Below are 21,796 nucleotides of genomic sequence, written 5' to 3'. Positions count from 1 at the left end.
CGAGAGTTTCGTTGGTTTTTTTAAATGAAAGGTACAAATTATTCAAAAACGCAGAGCGGGTTCGTTTATCGGAATGATAATGCAATGGAAAAATCTGTTTTTCTGGCAAGCTTTCAACAAACGAAATCGCCGCTTTTTGTTGTGTTTTATGTTCCAAGCAAACACGTCTTACGATCCATAACTCTTTTATACGAAAGTTTGATCTTGAAATTTTATGTATTAGCATAAAGAGAAAACTTGTCCAAAGTAAAGCAGTCTGTTAGGATTTGAATCGACTAGAACAGAAATATAAATACATTTTTTTGTTTTGTTTGAAAGAAAAAATGAAATTTTGATCGGTTCTGGTTTGCAGAAAAGCCAGGAAAACAATGAATCAATGAAAGGTGAACAACTGACAACTCCAATTCCGTGTTTGTTCTGTGGCAAATCCACCCCCGCTGCACTAATTCGGAGCTCCGTCACAATTAAACTATCGCCCTGGATTTTTTGCACCAGCCCCATTATTATACAGCTCGCGTGCCTTTGGAAACGCGAAATAATATTCACATTATCACCGAGAAATAATTCGCGTGCTCCCTCGTCCAGACATGCGATCCAAAGATGTTGTTCGGAAAAGCACAATAAATTTGTGGCGAATAGGGTTGAAGCGGCGCCTTTCTCTGGGCATTTCGCCCGCGTGAATAATTTAAACCAACTGAAAACATTTAATTGCGACTTAAAAGTTTGAAAAGGGGCGGCGGACCGATCGAAAGATTCGCGCCGTAAATAAGTGAAAAGCGGGAATCCCCGGCTAATTTATTGTAAAACGCCGATTGATTTCGGACGGCGGAAGTCGCTTCGGCTGCATTAAGCCGATTAGTGGGATTAATAAGTGATGAATGAATTTTTTCGGCGGGGCGAGAGGACGACCATTTCAATAAAAAAACTGAATCCTCCTTGACCTTTTCGGTATCAGCTGCGGTCTGTCTGTCGGATCGATATGCACACGACTTGGAATAAATTCATATAAAATTATTACGTTGCACTTGACGATATCGTGGCATTCGTGTCGTAGTTCCCAACACGGACGAATTGAGCCGTTTTAATCCGTTTGAATACTTAATAAATTCCCCACGCCGACTGGCGAACTCAATTAAACGATCCAGAATAAAACAGGTGTTCGATAATCATTGTTCCAGGACCAGAATAGTCCGATGTATCGAGAGCGAATTCTGCGAGGGGATCTCGTGATCCGAATTTATAAAAGAGCACAAACCGAACTTTCGCCCGGATCATTCGTAATTTAATTAAAACAGTCGGGGATTATGCGGCGTGCATTAAATTTAAATTAGTGGAAATCGGGACCGCGTCTGGATAGGTAGGATCAATCGGTGCCAAAAACTGGAATTTTTCGTCGAAATTCAATTTATTCGCTCGCGTAAAATAGTAAAAATGATCACGATAATCTCCAATGTGCGTGAAGCAATCAATACGATTTTGACGCTTTTTGTACCAACAGAAAAGAGTCGACTGTATCGCGTTAAAACTCGATAAAGCTTCGTTGCTCGCTCAGGGGGCAGATTTTTACCTAATCTACCTAACGACGGGTGAACAACTCCGAGCCAAAGCGAATTCTTGTTTTTCGACAAATTTCACATTTACACACTCATTCCATTGCTTTTCTCGTTTTTTTCTTCGAAAATTCTTTTAACAATATTGCAACATATTACTCCACAATTCTCGTAAGGAGCAAAACGCCTTAGCTGAAAAATATTTTATCCAGCCATGTATTGCCCGGGAGAAAAAAATCTTCCAGTCAAGAGTTTTTCTTAAAAAAACAGCTTAATTAAAGAGTGCGATATGGAGCGTGTCGTCTCCCTAAACCGCGACATCGTTTCGTGATAACATTAGTGGAGTTTGTTCCCTCAACAACTTTATAACGTTTTGATATTCCAATTTGGTATCACCCGCTTCGCCGATCCATAAACCATCGTCTTATAAATCGTGCGATTCGAACCCATCCTGACAAATATGAGGTTATAAATGTCATACCAATTTGACAGCAGAAAATAGAGCCTGTCATTTCCAATTTTTACAGCTAGACGGATTACGTACTGTTGATAGACAATCAGTTTGTGTTGACGTAAAATGAAAAATTGGATTCTAAAAAAAATGATTTGAAAATTATGGATTGGTGGGTACGGTGTGTGAAGGAAGACACCATGCTTTGTGCAATTTTGGGGTTGGAATTCTTTATGGTTGGCGTTTCGCGTGGCCGCCATCCTCATCGACTTTTTCTGCGGCCATTTGGGAATCCCCAATTAGGTTAATTGTTGGTTGATCCGCCAATTTCCGGGGATTGTAGTTAAAATTAATCCGGTATAGTGGGCGCGCACCGTCCGCTAACGCGATAGTTGAAACGTTGTTCGTGTTGTGGTCTGAATAGTTCCCCAAACTATCGCACCCTCCTTCGGGACTTACACGGTGAAGTGATAAATAAAACACAGCCATCCGCCGGGATGCTCTAGGAAAACGTACGTCCTCTCCTGGCACGTCTTCCCCTTTTTGTGGTGGAACACGTACTTGGCCTTGAACGCCTGATCAATGGGCAGGTAGATGGGGTAGTAGGGATCGGGGACGCCCCGGGGGGCGTCGGACGGCGCCTCGACGTCGTCGTCCTCCTCGTCGACGACGTCCTCTTGCTGGACCACGTCCTTCGCTTTGTGGTTGCGGCCGAAGCGCTGCTTGCGCTTCAGCGGGGTCGGCACTCGCTTGTGGTGGGCCTCGCCGAAGCGCGGCACCCGGTGCCCCCTCAGCCGCTGGAGGAAGGGCAGCCGCTCGGAGCATTCCTCCTCTTCGCTGTGCTGCTTTTCGGCGGCGTCGTCGTCGCGCGAGACGTGGTTCACCGGACTCTTGAGCACGCTGAGCACCAGGTCGTCGGCGGGCTCCTCGCGCCGGCCGTCGAAGTGCCCGCCGATCGGCACCAGGCTCAGTTTTCGAGACGTGCGGTACAAACTCTCCTGTTCAGACCGATTCATGTCGCGGAACATCACTAATGACAGCATTTGCGACCGGGCTCCTGGGGGCCGCGAGTCCCTTCATTCTCCCAACGCCATCGCCGGGCGCTCAATCCACGTCGTCGCTTCGAAGGGTCTTAACTGCGAAGATACCTACTTTAACGGGGCCGAGTCAGGAACAGAACACACGCAAAAACGGAAACAACCTCCGGGACGCTCAGTTAATGTCTTTAGCGGACCGTAAACGCGATTAAGAGAACTTAACGCGATTTAATTTCGTCTCAAGAGATTTTTTTTTCAAAACGCAACAAATCCTCAACAGATTAACTGCATTTCTACTCGACCTGTTATCACCGTGACCTTCAGTAGAAATCGCTATCAAGCACGACCGATGATAAAATCGAAAGACACCCCAGTGAGGTTCGGCAATTCGACTGGCTCAATGTCGATGGCGCTGCGACCACTGTTCTGTCATCTCGACAGGACCTCTGAGATTAGGTTAGAACACCTCTTAGACCTACGTCTGTGAGTTCATTTAAATTCAAAGGTACAGATTATATCTTGTGATATCCGCAATGTACGTAAATAATTGAATGCCATGTCTGAGGGTTGCTCTCATCTCTTCTCTACTACCGTCTTAACAAAATAAATTCCACTGGTGCCAACTGTAAAAACATTTACCACCCAACTTGATACGCACGTTGTAGACTGCTTTGTCAATAAAAAATTCTCAAAAAATCTGATTACTTCTTTTTAATTTCACATGCCAAGTTCCGTCAATTTTTTAAAGAAAACTAAAACAAATGGTAACTCTCAACTGAACAATTTGACGGTGATAGACGTCAAAACCTACTAAAATTTTAATCCAGCTTTTGAATATAAATCTCATGAAAATTATTAATCTGTATTCACATTCGAGCGTCATTTTATCACATTTATTTTATTTAAAATATTTCAAATTTTGAAATTCATTTTTACATCAATTCAGTTTGCAATTCAAAACATTGAAACTTCAAATGTCATTCTGTTGATGTAACAATTTAAAATTTATGAATAAAAACGTCCAAATTTAATTTTACTCTACGTAATTCCTGTCGCAACATGTAAGCTCTCAGTTTCAAAAGAACTGTCCGAAGACATGTACAGCTTTCGAGGCGACTACAACAGCAATTACGATTTTATATCTTTTTACGACTCCTGCTGACTCTTTTGGTTCTTTGTGTGATTCATGTTTCAACAAGTTTTCAATTCTTTAAAAGCTCAACCCTGTCTGCTAGATTGAAGCCATTTCTTGATTGCACATCTCTAATCGATTTCGAAAGCACATCCACAACTATTGGGTGATTCAAAATTATTGTATGGCAACAATGTACGAAAATTTAGGTGGCAACTGTGTAGCTGGGGTAGAGTTGACATTTGTATGACATTTCATATGCGTGCATTTGATTTTTTTTTCTACCATTGCACATTAACTTGACAATTTTCAAAATTGCGCGACTATGAACTGTCAAAGAAATGTCAACTCTATCCTACCCACACAGTTGCCACATAAATTTTCGTACATAGTTGCCATATTTATCCACAATCATTTTGAATCACCCAATAGTAAGTGTCCATTAAATTTATTTTCGGCAAAATGCTAGTGTTATTGAGAATTTAATTAAATCTGGAGTGTACGGTCAAATCTAAAAAAAAAAAAAAAATACAAACTGTTGGAAGTAAATTACGAAGAAATTAAACATTGAATTTTATTTTTACAAAGATTTTTAACTTCTATTTAATGTCTTTCAGTAAAAAAAGCGGCGAAGAAAAGTTTCTCACCAGATTAAGCTTACTTTGATCTGTGTCACACTTCAACGGACATGACCTCCAGGATTCCGTTTTCTTTTAATAATGTATGGCGACCGTAAATTTGACCTTACAGTTTCCAAATGTGGAATCAAATTAAAAAAAAAAAACAATTACTCTCTCGATATTACCAAATAGATGTATTAAAATCCTTTAGGGACACTTTACGTAAATGTAGTTAGGATTAAATGAGATTTTATTAGGGCGTAAAATTTTAAAAGGAAAATAATGTTTTTAACGACGCCATTGAAAATTTTATTTTCATAAGAGATTCAAGTTTATTTCGTCAAAGGATTATAGATGGCACCCATGAAAAAGCAATTTTTCTTTTGACAGCCTTCAATTCTCACATTTGATATAAAAATAATTTTAAATAAAAAATGCAAAAATGCCACTGGGGATCGATATTAGTTGATTGATGCAATCGAGAATGAATCAATTTAATTTTAGTCTAACGGTGGAGTAGTCGAAAGTAATTTTTATGTGTGAATTGTCTGCCTTGCCCCCAAATCCTGGCTCCCCTCTTAAAGATTTGCGTTGATAGTCGAGAAGCCGTCACTTTCCTTCGCCCGATTCCCGGCACACACAAGAGTAAAATAAATTCACGTCGCTCCGATTTGTGTCACCACCAACAGACAATTTGCCGTCTCGACGCTTCTTTCGCGGTTTGGCGGCGGGACCCGCCAACAATTCCGTCACAGTCGAGATCACCACCCTCACGTTTAACCGGAAGCGTCCCGGACTCGCCTCCACCAAATACCTGACTCAGCCCCCGGTTCCGCGGTCTGTAGCCCGGCGCCTCCGCCAATTTCAAGGCGGCGCGGGGGGCCGAGGCGCCCCCGATTTATCGACAAAACAACTCGTAATGGTCTGAATAATGGAGACGGAGAAGAACGCGCGACCGTCGATCCGGGAGCGCGTCTGAAAACCAACTGTTGGTCTCGCGCACTCGTTGCAGGGGACGTTCACAACACGACGACGCTCCCATCGATCTAAGCCACGGCGGAATCAAATCAGGTAGGTCGACTTTAAACGTTATGTGTTGCAACCGGCCGGCTTGGGGCGGGGGCCGGGCCGAAATATTCGGACGCTAATTGCCGGATAAAAATGTTAACGGGGAAAACGGTTAATTATTCAGCGAGGACGGTGGGCGACGGCGGCGGGACCCGCGTTCGATTATCGACACCGGGAATTGGATTGTGTTTACGCACGCGAGAGCCCCCAACTGATATTTCACCTTTTGAATTATCTCGTTATCCTTCCGGTCTGATAATTTCCAGGCGGGGGCGCTAAACCGACAACCGGGGTGCAGCGCTTGAATATTTGACGTTTGAAGAAAGTTTTTAAAGCCCGGAATTTCGCAGCTCTTGCCGACAAACTTTACCCATTGCATAAAGATATTTTAGGGAACACAAAACCGCCTCTCTTCCTCCGAGGTGTTTATTTTTCGATCGGACCTGCAAAATACGCAAGATTGAAAGCCAAGCGGAAAACGAATCCAAGACGACCAAGCCGACGACACGTCCCCACCGTACCAAGCCACAATTGCACATTTACCGTCGGGCTTCCGTCCAAATTTTGACAGTTGTCGCAGATACGTCAAACAAGTCAACGACCTCAGTAATACCAACAGCGTCCACAGCCTACTATGCTGAATAATAAAGACTTGTAATAACTCTCTCATGGTTTAATTGCCCTAATTAGTCTTTTGGTTATCACTTCAGAGGATATCTTCAAGGCTTAACATAATTTTTTAATGCCGGTCAGACTAACGAGATTGACAAAATTTTAATATGAAAAAATTCGTTTTCAACGACATTTGGTTCTTAGTAACTTTTGGTTTATTGTATATTTTAAAAGGCAACTGTCATTTGTGACAAATTACGTACGCCAACATTTAAAATGGAGTTTATACGAAAAAAGTACTACATATTCAGATTATGTTCGTGTCGAACTAAAGGTAATAGTAAATAATTAAAAATCAATGCAACAAGACTCGTGTATGATGATAACGATGAAAGAAAATCATTAAAAAATCTTTTCCGTTATTTAAACAGGAGCAAAGAGAGGAAATTGGAAAGTGCAGTATTTGCTTTGTGTAATTAGGATAACAAGAAAGACAAGTTAAGAAAAAAGGTTTATTATGAAATAAATGTATAAATACTTTGAACAAACTTCAAAAGGAAGTCAGCTTAATTTGGAGCTGGTGGACCTGTTCAGAAATGATATGGAACAAATGACAAAAATTGCGCACAAAATTGACGACCAGCAGGTCACGCAAGATACAGGAACAAATCAGAAGACATGAAAGAATGTGTATTCGAGGAACTAGGATTTGTAGTTGCAGTTTGTAGTAATTTGGACGTGAAGTTGTAAAGGGTAAAAATCGCATTATTTATAGTTGGCAGTTCTGCACCTCGGCCCCAGCTGGCGCTAGTAAACACATCATGCTCATATCGAGCTCGACACAATTAAAGCCCGTTTTCCCCTCCAAACATAAACATATATTTTCCCACTTAAGTGCTAATGTATCATATATCACTCGGTAGTCCCATTAAATATATCCGTAAGAAATAAAGTTCAGAGGTCAATTCTTTGCCATTATTATCCGTTGTCGATGCGAAACAGCCGCCAATAAAGTTGTAGTGGAGATCTAATTTTATTGCGGCGGTAATAGTGGACAGATGGCGCTAAAGCAGTTAACGCCGGCTAACTTTTACACCCCCACCTATAACATCCATTGTAAATCTCCACTTTAACGATAATTCGAAAAATATCTCGAGAGAGCGTCGTAAATTCTTCCGCCTTTCCACCACTTCGATAAGAAATTTCGTTGTTTATTTATTACCCACACTGGTGACATGAATCCGTAATCACACGAATACGATATTGATGTAACACAAAAATGATTGCTGGATAAACACACTCCTCGTATTGAAAAATAACACCAGCGGCACGTGGCGCACGAATACGAAGTTTTTTTCTGGTGCGTCATCATCGAGGGGTTGTTATCTTAGCGGAAAGGTCGCGCGTCGACCCTCCTGACCGAAAGAAATTTCTGATTAATTTTTGATGGGGAGGACCGGTGAAAGTAAATTTGTATAGTGCGCATTCGACGGTTATTGTTTGTTTTGGACCTGTGCGGGAGCTAACAGAAATTAGATTGTTGTATTTTCTGTGTTATATCGAAAAAATGTCTGTTTCGTGCGCCGCCCCTCGGGCCTACAACCAAAGACACGCTTTGATGATTGGACTAATTAATAAAACACCAGCACCGGGGGATTTACGAGGAGCGCCCCATGAAAATTGCAAATTCTCGTCGGCAGTCGGTCGCGGACACGCTGCCCCCCTCGAACCACCCCCATCCGCCCGGTTAGTCGAATTTGACGCCACCGTAAAAATATCATTCCACTTTTAAGACGCGATATTTCAGCCGCTCCCGTTTCGTTAAAATAACAAGTGCGAAGAAGACGGCGGCGATAAAAACAGACGCGTTTTTTGTTACCCCGTCTTGAGCATTTTTAATTGAGTGCAGCACTCTCCCGATCCCTGGAACACCACTAACAAAAAAACACTCGTGTATACCGCCTCGTCGACCCCTCGGGATCTTCTTTGCACGTCTCGATTACGACGCAAGCCTGACCGTAATTGCGATTAATTAGCGATCGCCTTACGGTGGCAACCTTGCCGCAAGTCCGCCAAGTCGGACCGGACATTATAAAACTTTCATCGAATCCACAACAAGATGGCTATTTATTACGGGAAACATCGGCCGAGGGCATACCCAACGTGACGCAATTCCCACCCTCGTGGCCCATCAATTTTTGATCCGGCGGTCAAAAAACCCACCGGGGACGTGTCCTGCTAAAAATACACTTACACCACTATATGATAAACGAAGCACTTCCAGTTGTCGGGCCGCTCCAGGAAATTGTACACCTGACCCTGGAACGTGGCCCGGCCGGCGATCTTCCTGTGCTGGCGGGAGGCGTACCTGGCGGCGTCGCCCCATTTCGGGGGACTCTCGATCAGGAGAGAGGCCGCGTTCAGGCCCTGGCAGCAGGTCGTGCTGGGAGCTGCAAAAGTGACGAACGAGTCAACGGGAGATCCCTCGAAACCTGGTTTGGGACGGATAACGCAACCAGAAAGGGGACGAGGAGGGTCGTTTAAAATAATGTGACAGCATGGGGAATTCCTACCCGCATTATTTTAAGACGCACCCTTTTTTTAAGGACTGCATGGCCTAAAAAAATATTTACTGATTGGGAGAAAAGAGGATTTGATCTAAAATTGTACAAGCGTTTTCTACCATTTTAACGTAAGGGTTTCTTTGTGAACCATAGTTTTTGTTTCTCCTCGTAGAAAAGTTAAAATAGAAAGATGATCACCGTAATTCACTTTACTACAGGCTACGTCCACGCATAAGAAAAGCACTTTTCTCGAGGGTTGACCCCAACCAATATTATATTCATGTTTGGCCCCAGAAAGCACAAATAAAAAGTGATGTGGATGTGGAAAACAACAAAGAAATAATAAACTCTTACTTGTCAATTTTGACATTTACGTGAATTTATTTTTAAAAGAATTTTTTCCTAGCGAACACAAAATATTTATTTTTCTATTTTGCACCTATAACACTCAAACGGGCTTCATAAAGGAGGTCTTTTCGATACGCGTTTCAGGAACATTTACTTAAATTTTTAATGTTGGCAGTGACTCATAGTGAGTTGTTGCTACGTGATCACTGCACTTCACGACACTTTAAATTCAAAACTTACAATTGTTCGTCTATTTACCAGCGTTACCAACCAAATATAATTTTCCTAGCATTAGGTTTTGAACTTTTTTTAAATTTAAGGGGCAAAATAGAAAAAATATTGTATTATACTCGTTTTATAAGCCATTTTGTTGCACTTGTTTGCTTTATAGCAATCGTCGCTGCGCTCCTCGTGCTCTAAAAAACGCGTGCGGCAAAATGGTGTCTTATAAAACTCGTATAATAAATTACTATTTCGAAATAGAAGTTCTTATTTTCCATACCCTCTCCTTATCTCTTTTTTTTTTGTTGAACATGTTGTACATAAATTATGACGTAAGTTTGTTTGGGGGAACATATAATGATTGAAATATTAACGAACCTCAAAAAAGAGGTCCAGTGTGAATACGAAAAATCAGAAGTAATTTTTATACTCGTATATTGCAAATATGTACATATATTGAATTCAAGCATCTAAACGTATTTGCAGTAACTTTCACACATAAACACTAATTGCTTGTCACTGTCACTGTCACAAATTTAGGTCAACGAATTTTGCTTTAGAATGATCTTTGTAAACACGCCGTTGCTAAGCAACAGCTCTGAATGCTTGCTACTGAAATTTTCCGATTTGTTTTATCTTTTTCATTACTACTCAGCCCCCTTGTCAGCTGATGCAATCATTCTTAGTAAAAGTGAATTTAAATACACCCTCTTACTATTAGTGAAAACCCCCTCAAATCATGTTCAGTAGTTTTTCAGTTATAAACAGCCAAATGATACATATACCGGGCGATCAACAATTATTTAGATCAAAGAAGGTTTTGAGATTTTGGACGTATTTCCACAAATGCAATGCATGGGAGTATTTGTGGTTGCATATACCTGTTCAATTTAAATTTGGAAAATTTTGCCGAAACGTGGTCAAACAGGCAACAGCTCTGTATACCTATCCATTCTCCGTTACTGAAAACACCATTACGAAAGTGAGAAGAATTTTTTATGTTCTGAAGTAAAAATCATTTTTGCTTTAAAATTTGTGACAGCTCTTTGACGTTTATTAGCGGAGTTAGCAAAGATAAGAAAAATCTGACACTGTCAAAATCATAGCCACCTCTTATGTAAGTAATTGTTGATCGCACTTTATAATTTTTTAACAATAATTCAATTTTCGGTGCACTCCTTTTTTTGGTGTTTTTATTTCAGAATATGTATACTCCAAATAGTTGGTAAAATTATTTTTAATAATTCATTCATTCAAACTATCATTGAATTTTGATTTATTATTTTATGTCCACCCCTAGTCGTTAATAGTTATTTATGTGACGAGCTTAGTAAATTAATCTTTACGGGCGCGCTGGCACTTGTTGGACGAGTGACGTAAGGAACGAGTCTCCATAAGCCAGTAAGCCCAGTAAAGATTAATTGCTAAGCGAGTTGCATACAAACTTTTATTTTCACCTTCAGTCTTTAAATTTCGTTTTTTAATTGTTATTTATGTTTATAAAATTTTTGTAATGAAAGGCGGTGGGGCAATTATACCTACGTCGTCATAGTGATGAAATAAACAACAAAAATACTGTCAGAAGTATTGTGAAATTTGTTGCAAAAAGAAAGAAAAGAAAGAATGGCTTTAATGCCCGATGAAGACTTTGAAGGCGATTTTCTTGAAATGCAAGAAAATAACCACGGAATTACCAACGCTGCAAGTGCGGCTCTCTACTGATAAGATCCCAGGAGCGATTTGAAAATGACTTGCGAAACGGATCAAAATGCATTATTAACGTATGTAATAGCAACAATTGATAGTTAAATTTATTTGTGTTTGTAATAAACTTAAAAAAAAATAATTTAATTAGTTTTGATTATTTATTTTTAGATGAGCCTTGTAAAGTTTTTACAGGTCTCTTCTACGTGCCTGTTAAATACAACGTGATCAAGAATGACTGAGTCTGTTGGTAACAATGAAAATGTGAATGATTTTGGTACCACTGTAATCTAAACGCATTTCCGGTTGTCAGCTTTGACAGAGCTGACAGGCGAATTTGACGTTTACCATCAAAGAGTCATTTTTGTATTAGCATAAACATACCCGACATAACCAAAATTTTTTTTAATGTCGTGTCAAGTTAAAACATCCGGTCAGTGCCAATTACGAAACAGAAAAACACCAATATTTTTCAATTGTTTCATTGCCAATAGACTCAGTCATTGTTGATCACGCTGTATTACAGGGCTCTGCCTGTAATTACCCATTTACTTAGTTACCACAAATACCTATAAAATGTCATTTACTTAGAAGGTGGAAATAAAATATTTATATTTATTTACGACACGTTTGACGTGGTGCAGAAAGTACAGGAAGTAGAATTTTAAAATCGCAAATAAACAACCTAAACTAGGCACCGGGGAGACCCTCCTCAGCCCCCGGCCCTAGGGCCACGCAACTCGCCAACACTCATCCAATCGCTCTTCACGCACCATCCAGAAAAGTTCGCTTTGAGGGCGCGTTTGGGGAGACTGACCTGAGTCCAGGGGCGTTTCGAGGAGCTGCTGAGAGCTGCGGTCGGACAAGGGGCTCGGTTGCGGCGTCCCACCCACCTCGACGATGGTAACGGAAAGCTGCGACCGTCCACCTTCAAAACGAATTCGACTAAACTCACACCTCTCCCACGACCCCTCCGCCCAATTACCTGTGTTGAGAAGCTTCTGCTGTTCGTCCAGCGCCATATCCAGAGACTCCGGGAACGAGACGCCCAGATGCGGCATGGTGGTCCGGATGGGCCGCACCTGGAACACCGACATCCATTATTATTACTTATGCGTTGATCGATTGGAGGCGGATCCGGCCTTAATGGTGGTGCGACAAGGCCAAATATTACCCGGTTTTTCCCGACAATGGAGAGCAGCGCGATGGCGCGATCAATGCCATTGTTGTTCGGCCTAATTTGACAAAGAGGAAAACGGCGAGGGGAGATTAAATCACGAGGACTCTGCATGCAACAGGCTTCCGTTAATCTGCTGACGACGTTATTAATTGCCCTTAACTCTGCTCGATCTTGATTCAAAAAAATCACCAGAGGAAACAGTGCCCCCGGTTGGGCGCCAAACACCAGTGTCTTGCGCCCCGGCTCGGGCGGCAAATCCGACAACGTTCCCAATTCCATTCTGCCTTCTCATTTCCGGTCGAAAACGGGAACATTCCACAATACCTCTAATTTCCTCAGCGAGCATTTTTGCCCGGGTACATTTATTATGCAAGATTATAAATGTTTTTTACACCCTAGTTGGCCGTGATTTATGGTGCGGGTATAGGTGTGCCGCCTCTTCTGGATTCGGTAATTTGACGTTTGACAGCTCACACTTGTCACTTTGCAGTTTTCATTATTTATCATTTCAAAAAAATATTATTTATTAAGATGCTCTGAGTGCAGTCTTTTCTAAGATTGTCCCGTGCACAACAGTAGCTACTCTAGTAAGTGGTAAACGTAAACATCTAAACGTAAACACTTTTTTGCTTTTAGCAACAATATGAAAATGGTTTATTCCCTGAAACACGATTTTATCGTGATGTATTATTATTGAAATGAAATATTCAACAATGATGCGTGAACTTACTCGGCTTTTTGTTGTTGCGCTATATTTTTGTTTGTCTCTTTTGAACAACATTTTAATCAACTAAAAACGCGATTGTTTCTATTTTAAATCGGTTTGTTTTAAAACCCCTGTTTTTTATGCAACCAAGTAACCACGTTTTAGTACAGTTACAGTATACATTGTGGGTGGCAAATTTTACTGCCAACTGTAAGAACCATTTACAATAACCCTGCATTATATTTTGAAATTGCGGCGACGTGTTTTCGATTTTTGTCCAGGCCGGTGCATAAATCCCTCTTTCGTTTTGGGGAACCGTTAAAACCGCTTTCCCGCGGCAAACAAACGGTGAAAAAGCCATAATTGACGTCGGTCTGGATATTCGCGATAGGAAAGTTGTCGCCGATTGATTGTTCAATCACAATGGCTGCGAGAGTAAACCACCGTTGCGAACTCCGGCCGTTTCTCTGGGGTTTATCGACACCGTCAGCTGCTGGATGCCATTTCCTTTACGTCAACGCAGCTTTGACGTTCGAATCTGACAGTTTATTAACGCTCTGCGTAACTCGCTTCACGGGGGATGCACGGACGCTAATGCGAAATCGATGGGGGCGTCCCCGATCGACGTCGATTTTACATTTCCTGCCAGCCCCCGAGGAAGGATCGAAAGTAATTAATTGTCGTTGCAGCGGGGAGATGTCGCTGTCAAAAGCGACGCTCCACGCTTCCTATCCGATTGAGCCACCCAGGGGCGGCACAAAAAACGCGAGCAAGTCGCCAACTGAAAAACAAACAAGAAACTGTGCATCCTGTACAGATCGCGAAGACGACTCGATTCTTATCGGGGACGCTCCTGTACTACTGCAAAACAACTTGCATGAAAACGCAGCAAGCTGGGAGCTGAACAGAAAAGAAACAAGCGACTGTGCACGTAGAGAGCGTGCTAAGCTTCACTTGATTTTCGCTGCTAAATATTTAAAATGAACGAGTCGCGACGCCCCTGGACCGGTTGCAAATTTTCAATGTGATGCGAAACGCGAATATCGAGAGATTCTCGTTCGGTGAATTGGTTCTCTTTATTCGCAGCATCAGAGATATGAATTTTAAAAGTGCATTAAATCCGCATGCTCTTTCATGGATCCGCAGCTTCAGACTATCAGTTTTACGGGAGATCAGTTTATGGCGCTTCTGGGGTGCTATTTTAGGCGAGCAAAGCAGATTCGGATACGAGAAAAGGGAAAAAATTCTTTTGATGGGGGTTGACCGTCATGCTCCAAATAAATATTTTAAAAATGTACATAAACCCGATCCTCGAGTCAGCAGACGCTATAACATAGCGGACAAAACGACTTCATTCGGGTTTTTTATTTTTATCGTTTAGATGAAAGAACAAAGTGAGTAGTCACAAAGGAACGTCTTGAAACGGAGGATGAGTAGAAATGGCGAGAGTACGTGAACAAATCTTTTAAAAATGTTTTAACTACATATTTATTTTTCATTACGCTAATTAATTTTTTCAGTACTGCTGGAAAACAAACCTTTCTTTCTAAAAGCGAATTAGTGTCACGTATACGCCAAAAAATGTCTAAACAAATGTAAAATCTTTTACCAAAAAATAAGAATAATCCACTTCTAAATTTGTGTACAGCTGGTTGCAAAAAAAACGGGAACTGTCAGAATAAAATTGACACATTTTTACAATTTTTCCATAGTGTGAAACCTTCTTACGAGAGATAGGTTAGAATTAACGTCAAAATTCAATGACATTTTTTAAAATTATTTGATAGGTCTTGTCAAGTAGACAATTAATTGACAAACGGACAAAATCAAATTTACATTAGGAACATTGTCGTTCCCCGATTTTTTTGCAACCAACTGTAACATGTGTTCAAAAACATGTGTGCTTGTTTTTGTTTCTGTCATTTATTGAGCGAACAAAACAATTCTTTTTAGAACTAATCAACCAGAGTGTTTCTGGTGTTTTAGTGTGACACATCGGGTTTTACTTTAAATTAATGATTTAATTTACATTCAATGTAAAGTGATCAAATTGAGGTTATATCAAAACATATCAATGAAAAAACGATTGGCATTTGCAAAAGCAAGAGAAAACCACGACCTGCTTGACCACAAATTATTTTCAACGCTCATTGGGAGATAAAATGATACAGTTCATTCTACGGACTTGAATTGCTAAAGTCAAGGTCATCAAAAATTTTGTGACTATCATATAACTCCTAGTTATATGGTGACTGTGCCGTTTATTAAATGCAAGATGGGAGTGTACTCCTAGCGTGGTAACAAAAATGTCATTTATATCAAATTGTGAAATAGAGGTTATGAAACCTTTAATAATAATTTGTTTGCTCATAGAAGTGTTTTACAGTACTCTCGTGTCAAAAATAAATTACTCCCTACGATTTAGGGCCATAAATTTGCTCAGGTTGGAGGCTATGTGGTTTCTGGTGACAAACAAAAGATATCCCAAAAATGTAAGACAGCAAGCAAGAATTCTAGGGAGTAATTTATTTTTGACACGAGAGTAGGTACTGATACATAAGTTGTTAATTCTTGTATACAAGAATTATTGCCCAATGAAAAACGAAAGAAGAAAGTCATTCAGAATCAGATAAGTCGTCACAAACGACACTAAGGATATGTCAAAATTCGAGATATTCATTTGTTTTAATTTAAAATTTGAAATTGAAATACCGAGTGACTATAAATGATTGAAAATTATTTTGTTATGTTGGTGACACATTTGAAATCTTTAGTTGGCAACATCGTTGGCATGACACACGCAATTTTTAAAATTGAAACAAACGTCAAAAAACTCTAAATCGACAATGTACTTCGTGACTTAACCTAACCTAAATAGAAATGATTGACAGATGATCCAGGAGAAGACTTACACTACCAACTGCATCAGTGTTGCCAATCCACTATTTTCCTTCAATCATTTATAGTCACTCGGTATTTATTGGCCTGGCTAGAAACTTTATCACTAGCGCCAACCCAACGGCCCTTTGACAGTTCAAGTCTATAATGGATGAGATTTAAACGTCTTATTTCTATTTGACGTGAAACAAGGAACTTGTAGGTATATTGCTCGTCTGTGAAAGTTGCATTCGGAGAGCTGATGAGTATTCGTTGTTTGAACAACAATAAAAGATAATTAATCCGGCCTGAGCCCATTTTTAGTAGCGCGCCGATTCCGGGCGTCACTTCCGTCCGGTTGTTTTTCCGGGCTCCCGTTCGAGCCGCTCGCGCCGAAAAAAGCCGACACGTCACCGCTGCCCGTTCGCACAGCCAAATAGTAATGAATTAATAACGAGACACCACTATTTAGATCAATAAATCGATGTAATTGCGCGCCTCTTCACGCCAGACATTCCTCCAGATTTGCAACGTCGCCCCGCAGATAACCGACTTCCAGTTCAGCCCAAATGGTCAACAAACCTATCATCGATCTGAAGGACGACAATGGCTCTGTCCACCCTCACAAAACGTAATGCGATAATAAGCTTTCGAGTAAAATCCACAATGTAACGCTGACCTTTACTTGTGGCCGACCGGAATTTCATCCTGCGATCGTCCGGTCGCACTAATTCAAGAAACGACCGCACAAAAGATAATTGGGGAGCGCGGCCTCGAATATAAAATCGAATTTAAAGTGCTAGGTCAGGCGATGGGGCGCTCCTAGCTGACGGTTTATTATTAATGGCTGTGTTTCAATTACGGCAACAATAATAAGTACCGCGGGGTAATAACGCCGTTCGAGAACACAAAGAGGCTTTGATGGGCCACTCACAAAAAAAAAAAATATAGAGGAGAAGCTTCCTTTTTTTTATTGTGCGGTGGTTTATGATTTAGGAGGTCAGGCGCGTGTCGTAGGCGTCAAATCGCTTCACAGTGAAGATGTTTGTGTCTAGCGACAGATTTCAGAGCTTCTGTGAAGTGAAACGAACGGGGGCCACGAAAATCAAAAAGGAGACGGTGGGAAAATTTCATTACTTCTCCGGATGGTCGTCGACATTTGGTCCGGCACTCGATCATGATTTATGGAGATAGTCATGGAGGCTTATCGCGTATCTAAATTAATAACTCGGTTATCTTAGAGAAATTCTGTAAATGTGAGTTTAATAATCGATACTTGAAAAACTATTTTCGTTTTGGTTGTTGGTGCGGGTGGAAAAAATGTAAATGTGGGGGCAAATTATGGGCGGGAAATGAATCAGAGTCGGTGGGGTAGACGACCAGTTCGAGCCCAAGCTCTATTAGCGTTACTAGAGGTTGGCCCCAGGTGAAAAATGGCCACACAAAGTCCAATCTCGTAATTTTCCGCTTAAGAAAATTAACGTTTTCGCATCGCACAAAGCGAGTCCGTAATTAGGCAAAGAGGCCGGAATTAAGGGCTCTCCCTCCTGGATTTATGAAGATGACTATTAATCGAATTCTGTTTTGTCTGCGAACACGACAAAACGTTCGGTTGCGGCACAAAGAGCGAAAACAGTTCCGACGAAATGGAAAAATATTGCGTCCGAGGAGAGGGTGAATTTGCGACGGATGACGAAGCAGATGGACCCCGCGGCTGTTTCATTTTTAATCACGACCACAACGCATTTTTGCGTGGAAACTGAAATCGTCCGGAAACACCCCGACCGTTTCATTTTGCGAATGAATTAATCGAAATCCGCGAACTATGAATTATTCCAGGTGGGTGCAGCCCGGGGCGGGTAATTTTCAGGTCAAGTCGGGCGCACGACCCGCTTCCGCCCAGGACAAAATTAATTACGACCCTGGAAGAAACGCGGTAATTAAACGAATTTTTCAGCGGAATCGTATTTCGGTTGGCACGTGAAGAACGGCGGACTCGGCCGTCCGGGAAATGCGCAAATTAAACAATAAAAAATGTAGATTTATCCATAATTAAGGGGATTTATGACAGGTGCTCGATCACTACTCCTCCAGGACTGAGTGCAAAAGCGGGGTAAAAGCAGCAACAAAAAATACTCGGAAGCTGATCTATTAAAATAGAAAAAGTCGTTACCACATCAGGAACAAGGAGGGGCCCCCCACATGGTGCACACGTCAGTCGCCGTACCGCACGTTATGAAATTTTGCGCATCTTTTCCGACCGTCGGGGTTAGGTTGACTAGAATCTTATCCAGAGGAACGGGAGACGAACGGCTGCTGCGAAGGCTTGCGTGGAAATGCCGGCGGCGGACGCCGACACAGCGGGAAATTCAGGATAATCAATATTTTATTTCAAATAATAAAACAGGATAAATGACGCGCTCCGACGAGCAGCGCCGGGACCACGACTCATGCTAAATATGACAGAAATCGTATCGATTAGGCTTGTCAATTTGATGCATCACCGGGACGAAGTTAGGCCTAGCGTCTTCACAAGCGCGAAGTTGCCGAGAAGCCAAATCAACACCAACCAACTGGAGCAGCCGGTGCAACGCGGCTTGCTGGAGTTGCATAAGTTCGTGGAGCAGATTTTGCAATTATCAGGATTTATCGTTTTTGTCACTGCGCACAAAGCGGTATACTCCGCTGTCTGATTTGTATGAGGGGTAATGCAAGATCTTATCATCGTATCTACAAAACATTCAATTATTTAAGCCACAAGTCACAGCAAACCACTTACTGTTGTAGACAAGCTTGATGCAGGTGTCGGCCAAACCTGAACAGTGACGTTGTGCCGGATAGTCGCAAGAAATGTGAAAACTATTCGGATTGGGGTTGTTTACGTTACAATGATAACATTTCAGACAGTCTACTGTTCGACAATTTAACATAGACAAAAATATGACGACAAACATAGGAAACATCTCCATTCTTAATTTTGTCGAAACAAAACTCTGCATCTTTATATATTGTCAACTGACATTGACATTTCGACTCACTTTCAAGTTTATTTGAACCACTCTGTATATTGTTTTGACTATCACTACGCACCGCGTGGGTTGGCACTGTTGGCAGCTCTGCGTCTTTCTAACCTAAAAATCTAAAGTGACCTTCATCATGTTATTTTCTTATTTATCTTCAAAACAACTCGCATCTTCCGCAGTTTTACCATTTTAAACTGACCAGGTGCGTGTGTTTTGTCTTTTTTGGCCATCAACCTCTCCCTTTTTGACAAACAATTTTCCATCAAAATCGGTCTTTCTCGTCCCAGAACGATGAAGGTGGTGGCTTTGATAAGCGGCGGCAAGGATAGCTGCTTCAACATGATGCAGTGTATAGCGGCCGGACACGAAATCGTGGCTTTGGCCAACATAACCCCCCACAGCAAGACTGAATTAGACAGCTACATGTACCAATGCGTGGGACACGAAGCGATCGAATACATCGCCGCCGCGATGGATCTACCTCTTTACCGCGAAGAGACTCTGGGCATTTCCACCCAACAAGGCAAGATTTACAACCCTACGAACAACGATGAAGTTGAAGATCTCTTCAAGGTGCTGACACAGGTCATGGAGGACTTGGAAGTGGAAGCCGTCTCGGTCGGTGCCATTTTGTCCGATTACCAACGTGTCAGAGTCGAAAACATGTAAGTTGTGAGATTGCGTTACATCATGTTTTGTTTTGTCGAAGATGTATCAGGTTGAATCTGGTCCCGCTGGCGTACTTGTGGCGGCGCAACCAGAAGGAGTTGTTGAACGAAATGATCAAGTGCGAAGTCGACGCGGTCGTCATCAAGGTAGCCGCGTTGGGGTTGGACCCGGGGAAGCACCTAGGGCGGACTCTTAGCTCTCTGCAGCCCCATCTGTTGGCCATGAACGAGAAATACGGGTTGAACGTCTGCGGCGAAGGGGGCGAATACGAGACGTTGACTCTAGACTGTCCCCTCTTTAAAAGTAGGCTAGTAATGTATTAGTACGTACCGAGATTATGATCGTCGCGTTAATCACGATGATTCTAGAGACGAATCCGAAGTGGTGCTTCACTCGAACGACCCCATAGCTCCGGTGGGGTACTTGCGATTAATAAAGCTGAGTCTCGAGAACAAACTGCCCGCGCTCGACCTTCAAGGACGCCTCAGCGGACTCCCGTTGAAGGACAGCGACGGTTACGTGACGGATTACGGCGTGGAAGCTTGCGACTTCAGCGACGACGACGACGACTACGACGACGATTCGATCAAATCAGTGGACAACGCATCGGTAGGTTTTGAAACCGTCGAACAGGACGCTGTCGCGGTTAAGAGCTCCGACGGGTGGCTCTGTATCGGGGGCGTACAGGGCCGCTCGACGGACTTTCGCGAGGCCATGGAGGAAGCTGCAAGGAAATTAAAGTGTAGGTATGCGGCGGAGCGTTTCTGGGGTCAATTGGAAATAAACTTAAACGATCAACAGCCACTTTGAACCATCACGAACAAACGATCCAAGACGTCTGTTCTTTGGTGATGTTCGTTTCGGACATGTCGCGCTACAGCGAGCTGAACCAAGTCTACTGCGAGACTTTCGACCACCCCAATCCCCCAAGCAGGGCTTGCGTGGAGGTGCCGTCGTGCTTTCCCGTCATTCTGACGGCGCTCTCGTGGGCTCCGTCGCCGAACAACTCCGGGGACTCCCCTGTCGAACGGTAGAAACCAAGACCTGGTCGCGCACGTGGTACAGTCTAGGCTTGCAGGCACACCATGCACGTGCAGAGCCGCTCCCACTGGGCCCCCGCCAACATCGGGCCCTACAGCCAGGCCGTCAGAGTGGGAGAGCTGATCTACCTCGCCGGCCAAATCGGAATGGTTCCGGGGACTTTAGAACTAGTTAAAGGTGGTATCAAAGCGCAATGCCAACTAGCGTTGAGACACGTGGGCAGGTTGCTAAAAGCTGTGGACTCCAACGTCAACTTGAGGGACGTAGTGCAGGTAATGTAGATCTACTCGCGACGGACTCGCACGAATGTTGGTGCTTCCAGGGCATTTGTTACGTGACAGATCTGAGCTTCGTCCAACACGCCCGGAAACTCTGGGAGGAAAGAACCAACAACGCTATCGTGGATTACGTCGTGGTCAGCCAGTTGCCCAAGAGCGCGCTAGTGGAGTGGCAGGTTTGGGCCCACAGACACAACAACCAGTTCGAATGTAATCCAGTCGATGCGAATGCAAAATCTAGATTTTAATCGGTTCAATTTACAGACGAAGAAACCGGTAAGTGCATAGAAGGATACTCGATCTCCATCTATCGGCGCTGGAACTACGAAAACGACATCGCAGCTCTCGTTTGCTACGTCGACAACCCCGAAGAAACCGAACTGACTGAAGACATTTTTAGAGCAACTGTTGATTACGTCGTGCAGAAAATGAAACAAGGGCACGAGAACGACGCCTCCGTTTACAATCTAACCATTTTTTATCCACGGATGAAAATTCGGGGACTCAAAATCGAATACCTTCAGAGGCTTGCAGAGAACATGGCTCTCGTTTATACACTTGTACCTGTCACGTACGTCAAGAGTGAACACACTTATCTGTCGATTTGCGGGGTCAGGAACCAGTAATCTTTATTGTTTTTATTTGATTGTTGTTATTTTCAATGTTATAAAATATACACTCATTGGTATTCCGGTGTTTTGATCCGCATTTCAC

The 21,796-nt window shown here is 42.4% G+C and overlaps 2 protein-coding genes across 9 annotated transcripts in view; one reads left to right on the top strand and one right to left on the bottom strand.

Annotated features, from left to right (window-relative positions):
• The window catches only part of LOC138134218 (potassium voltage-gated channel subfamily KQT member 1-like), a 36,565-nt gene extending 17,397 nt beyond the window's left edge, over positions 1-19,168 (bottom strand). The window contains exons 1-5 of one of the 7 annotated variants that reach the window (XM_069052380.1): positions 18,851-19,168; positions 18,245-18,801; positions 12,294-12,390; positions 12,126-12,236; positions 8,725-8,920 (exon numbers count right to left, since the gene is read on the bottom strand). In XM_069052380.1, coding sequence (XP_068908481.1) covers positions 8,725-8,920; positions 12,126-12,236; positions 12,294-12,369 — 383 coding nt within the window. In that variant the 5' untranslated portion in view covers positions 12,370-12,390; positions 18,245-18,801; positions 18,851-19,168. Of the gene's footprint in view, positions 1-2,460; positions 5,830-8,724; positions 8,921-12,125; positions 12,254-12,293; positions 12,391-18,244; positions 18,802-18,850 lie in introns of those variants that run through there. The other 6 variants (XM_069052381.1, XM_069052375.1, XM_069052376.1 and 3 more) reach the window with 6 other exon arrangements.
• LOC138134221 (uncharacterized) lies at positions 19,169-21,770 on the top strand. 2 transcript variants are annotated; one of them, XM_069052385.1, is made up of 8 exons: positions 19,169-19,296; positions 19,382-19,759; positions 19,804-20,079; positions 20,132-20,505; positions 20,565-20,793; positions 20,842-21,076; positions 21,127-21,292; positions 21,347-21,770. In XM_069052385.1, the coding sequence occupies exons 2-8, from the start codon at positions 19,386-19,388 to the stop codon at positions 21,706-21,708; spliced, it is 2,016 nt and encodes a 671-aa protein (XP_068908486.1). In that variant the 5' UTR covers positions 19,169-19,296; positions 19,382-19,385; the 3' UTR covers positions 21,709-21,770. The 2 variants fall into 2 exon arrangements, with proteins under 2 accessions (XP_068908486.1, XP_068908485.1); XM_069052384.1 differs by having other exon boundaries at positions 19,204-19,759.
• The last annotated feature ends 26 nt before the right edge of the window (positions 21,771-21,796 follow it).

The sequence above is a fragment of the Tenebrio molitor genome, chromosome 6 (assembly GCF_963966145.1).
Source record: "Tenebrio molitor chromosome 6, icTenMoli1.1, whole genome shotgun sequence".
Lineage (NCBI taxonomy): Eukaryota > Metazoa > Arthropoda > Insecta > Coleoptera > Tenebrionidae > Tenebrio > Tenebrio molitor.
This window is presented reverse-complemented; position numbering and strand designations above follow the sequence as displayed.